This window comes from Lactuca sativa, chromosome 4 (genome assembly GCF_002870075.4).
Source record: "Lactuca sativa cultivar Salinas chromosome 4, Lsat_Salinas_v11, whole genome shotgun sequence".
In the NCBI taxonomy this organism is placed as follows: Eukaryota; Viridiplantae; Streptophyta; class Magnoliopsida; order Asterales; family Asteraceae; genus Lactuca; species Lactuca sativa.
Window position 1 is genome coordinate 164,461,902 of NC_056626.2, and position 5,088 is coordinate 164,466,989.

General features: G+C 33.0%; 1 protein-coding gene across 1 annotated transcript; it reads left to right on the forward strand.

Moving 5' to 3' along the window:
- Positions 1-1,743: 1,743 nt before the first annotated feature.
- On the forward strand, positions 1,744-3,495 carry LOC111908598 (uncharacterized). Its single transcript, XM_042901206.2, has 3 exons — positions 1,744-1,887; positions 2,619-2,717; positions 2,832-3,495. The coding sequence occupies exons 1-3, from the start codon at positions 1,807-1,809 to the stop codon at positions 3,150-3,152; spliced, it is 501 nt and encodes a 166-aa protein (XP_042757140.1). The 5' UTR covers positions 1,744-1,806; the 3' UTR covers positions 3,153-3,495.
- Positions 3,496-5,088: the final 1,593 nt, after the last annotated feature.

Below are 5,088 nucleotides of genomic sequence, written 5' to 3' on the forward strand. Positions count from 1 at the left end.
TCTTGACCAAACATTGTACCTGAAAACTAAATGTAGGTCACACAGATACTAATATCTTTATTTTGAACCTGGACACAGTGTATTTCCTAAAATACTAACAAAATAAGGGAAACGGTACAATAAATTTGCTGCGTTTGTATACACTTTAGACTACAAAAACAATGTGTTCTCCGAACCCGCCACGTGGATGTTCCCTTGTCTCCGACTCTCAAGTCTAACACATTTATTGCACTCCATTCATTTCGTTTACCCCCCATAACACCCTACGCTGACCAATGGTTTTGGTTATAAGACTCGAGGGTATACGGTGGAAAAAATGAAAAATGAGGGGGAATCTTATCCGCATCTCAGAACACAATACCAAGCATGTAGGAAGCCGGGTGCGGGAGCATAGTATGGGACGTCCTCCGTTACAATTGTTACTATTTGGATAAACCCAAATATCCAATTGAACAATTTAGATTGGATTTTGGATTGGTTTTGATTTATCAAGTAAAAACCAAATAGTCCAAAAAAAAAAAATGAATAATAATTATTTATATTATATCTTTAGTCTGTTATAAATTTACTAAATTATATTTTTAATAGATTTTGTAGTTCTTATCAAAATGTTTTTGTCTGCGAAATACTAAACTACAATATATTTTTTCTTAGTAGTTGTTTATAAATTTTAATTCACAACTAAACTTTTTTAGTTTGTTTCAACTTTTTTTAGTTTGTATTATAAAGTTGACTAATATTCAAGTTATATAATTTTTAAAATGTTTTGTCTCTTCAAAACCGAATTCTAAAAATCAATCCAACCAAATTGTAATTTGTTGAATTGTACCATATTTGAATTTAATTTGGATTATTCGGATTTATATTTTGAAAACTGAAATCAATTTGGATTCGCTTGATTGGATCGGATCGAACCGATCCATCCTCCCTATCCCGCCTCCTCTCTTTTGTTGTGATTGTGCCATTTTTTTTCTTTTCCTTTTAATGGTCCGAAATAGAGACCTCCTCTTTTTTGTTGTGATTATGCCATTTTTTCCTTTTCCTTTTAGTGGTCCGAAATATATATATATATATATATATATATATATATATATATATATATATATATATATATATATATATATATATATATATATATATATATATATATTACCTAATAACCCGTGGACATTTGGTTGACAAAGAAAAACAACATTACTAATTAAAAAATGTAATCATTGATTTGTAAAAAAAAATAATAATTTACAAAGTTCAATGTTTTGTTTGTAACTTTATAGCGATTAGTTCAAATTGCTATTTAATTGGTTTGAATATCCCAACAATTTTATTTATGGGTAGATATTTGATAAATAACAACCAACTTTGTAAAGTTAATTTATAATAACAACAAACTTTATAGAAATAAGTAATGCTACTTGTTCCATTATTTTTTCAATTTTTTTGAGAGTTGGTCCTTTATAATAAATAACTTTACCCTGAAAACAACCAACATTGTAAAGTTAATATATAGAGGGTGTTTGACAATCATTTTCAACCGACTTCTTATATTTTCATTTTTCCAAAAAAAAAAAAAAAAAAAAAAAAAAAAAAAACTAAAAAATTGTTTGGCAAAATGAAAAGATCTTTTCAAAACAACTTTTAAATACGAAAAAAATGCTCATTGGACAAAAGACGATAATTCATATATTTTTGAGACTTTTTAAGCTGAAAAAAGTTAAATTACAATAATGCCCTACAACAACCCTAATCAATACACACCCCCTTTTACGTATCTGTTCTCGGTTTTTTCTTCTCATTCACGATCGGATGCACCATATTTACTCCCACCGGCGACCCTCCTCCTGCCAACCATCGTTGCCGGCGTCGCCTACCTCCTTCTCCATTCAGGTAAGCTAGCTTCAGCTCCGATTTGCTTTATTTGTTCCGAGATTTTCGATATGTTCATCTTTTCCCTCAAATGTATGTTTGGTTCTCCTGAATTCCTTTTGTAGTGCACCTTATCGGTACTTATGCATCTCAAATCGATAAAATTGATTGTACCTATATTGTGTGTTTTGTTAACCTATACTGATTCCTCTAAATCGATATGTAGCTGTGTTGTGGGTTTTGTTAACAGGTCCTTAATGAATTTTTGTTTCCATTTTTTCTGTTTGGGTGAAGTAGAATTCATGAAGGTTTGATTAGAGAATTTGTGAAATTGGTGAAATCAGTTAGAAAGGTTAATGAAATTAACGAAATTAGTAAAATTGCATATAACGGTTACATATTTTTTCTGGTTTATCTCTTGAATTGGTGTTACTTTGGTTTGATGTTATGTTGATATTTATGTTGTTTAAATGTTCATTCTATGTAATTCACAGAAAATGGACCAAAACCACACTAATGTTGTTGATTGTGAAACATCTTTAAAAATGAAAAAACCAAAATTCGTATGGGATAATCGTACCTTCATGGTGTTTTGTCGATTTGTGCTTGATTGAACTAAGAAAATGCCATAGACCCGGTACTCACTTTGAAAAGTTTAGGTGGAAGAATTTACAAAAACACATGAAGATAAAACAGGTTATGGTCTTGAAAAAAAACAACTAACAAACAAACATGGGAACATGAAAAAATAGTGGAAGCTTTATGACCGCTTAATGAGGCTTGAAACCGGACTCAATGGGACGAGAAGCCTAATAGAGGCATCACCTGAGTCGTGGGAGGAGAAAATAAAGGTATGACTTACAATTCTTTCTTATTATTTAAAGTTATGACTTACAATTCTTTCTTATTATTTAAAGTTATGACTTACAATTATTTTTTAGTTACATTATCTTTTTGTCTTGCAGGAGAATAAAGAATATGCCAAATTTAGGATATTTGATGAGAAATATGCTCTTTTGTTTGAAGATTCCATTGTCATTGAAGATCAAACTATGACTCCGTTACAATTTCAAAAAAATAGCAATCCGAACGAAAAAAATATGGAGGGCAAAGGAAATAGTTATGAAATCAATTTAGATGATGATGAGCCTCTTTTTCATAGTTTCCATGAAAGTAGTTCAACAAAAAGGAAGAAGAAAAAGTCATTTTCCAACAACTGTTCAACCAAGAGTAAAAGTTTGGTTTATGAGGAAACATTAAATATTTTATTGGACGCCATATCGTAAAAAACACACAAACTTTTCTACACAATAATCCATCCCCAATAATAATAGATTACATGGCCATTGTCATCAAGTTTCCCGATTTTCGTGAAGGGACCAAAGAATTTTCACAAGCATTAGTTGTTTTCACCAAAAAGCAAAATCATGACGCTTTTATGTTTCCAACGATTGATGAAGCCAAGATTGACTTCCTTAAGTTTATTATGAAATAATGATTTTTCATTTTAAATCATGTCTTATCGTTTATGTGTTATGCTTTGACATTATGTGGTATCTTTTCACATTACATGTTGTCATTTGACATTATGTATTCAACATTTGACATTATGTATTTGACATTTTATAATATGCATTGTTGTTATCGTTATGTAAAAGACATTTTTTTATTATGTGTTGTTGTTTGACATCTTTATATTTGTATTATGTAGGATGGACACACAACTCCATACAAAGGCGTTAATATTTGTTATCATATACCAAATTTTCGACGTGGACACACAATTGTTAAACGTGAACCTCATGGACTAAAAGATAAATTTAACTATCTTCACTCATCATTGAGAAATATCAATGAACGAACTTTTGGAGTGTGGAAAGCTAGGTGCATGTTATTAGGAGACATGCATGTTAATTACAAGTAAAAGAACCAAGTGAGAATTGTAATAACATCAATTGTGATCCATAAATCTATTAGAAAAGTTGGTAGGTTTAATGAAGCATTCAATAGGCATCAGAATAATCCTACAAGCACACATGAGTTCATTACGATATGTGTCACCCTTGAGGCTCGGATCGCGTAGTTGCTCGATTTTGGAAGATTTGAAGTGGGTCATCCATTCCTAACTTTAAGGGGGAGAATGTTGGGGTACAAAGTTATCCATGTATGACTTTGTAATGGTTTGACTTTTGTAGACCCACTTGCATGTGGTGCATTAGCCTTTTGACTCATGAGATAGAGAGTGAGAGAGAGACATGTAAACACCTCTATATAAGGTGGGTTTATTCCACTTATGGAGGTGTGCTTGAGAGGTGTAAAAGTTGAGTGTGTAAGTGTGTGTTATTTATGTGGATTTAGATCTAGATCCATTTTTGTAACACCATAATATTTAATACATCTCTTAAACACCGAAATCACCGAGTTCATTGTGCAATCTTCAATTCCGCATTCCAACCATGCTCTATAATCACATCACAGGGTCCTTCCTGTCATGGTTCAGGAGATCTCACACCCCGGGGACTAGAGTAGAGCATCAACAAACTGGATTGTGGAGCTAGGGGCTGCTGCTGAGCCCACTGATGCCTGAAACTGATGGATGGAGAGGGACTACCCCTGTACATGTCACCTCATTGACAGTCTCCACGAGAACCTTACCACCGCTCGAGCAGAAGTGAGAGAGTACCAGGAGAGGAACACGGCTCTCAAGGAAAGGGTGATTGCAGCGGAACATCAATTAGCAGAGATACAGGGTGCCTCGACTTCATCTTAGGGACCGTAGGAGACTTCCCGCTATGAGTAGGGTGTATCCTACTCAAATCCTTATGTTATTTACCAGCAAGCGTTGGTGCTACTCTTTTATGTAGACCTTCTTAAAGGTCAATTTTCACAAAAACTATGTACTAGCACCATATTATTAATGAAATGGGTATGCATTTTATTTCATTAATTGTCACTATTTGGTATGCAATTGCTTGTTTCTACGATAAACAACATCTTGAGTTGCTTGAAAATTACAAAAACAACTAGAATTGTCACATATGCAAAATAAGGCATTCCATTGCGGTAATGCTTGATTCATAACTCTTCTCGGAAACTTACCGTTAATTCCACTTTTTAATTTTATGGCGGTAACATGCCACCTAGGAAGTCAATCAGGCTCAAGAACCACACATCAACAACGCCACCACCACCACCTCCCCTATAAATGGACTCTACATTGTT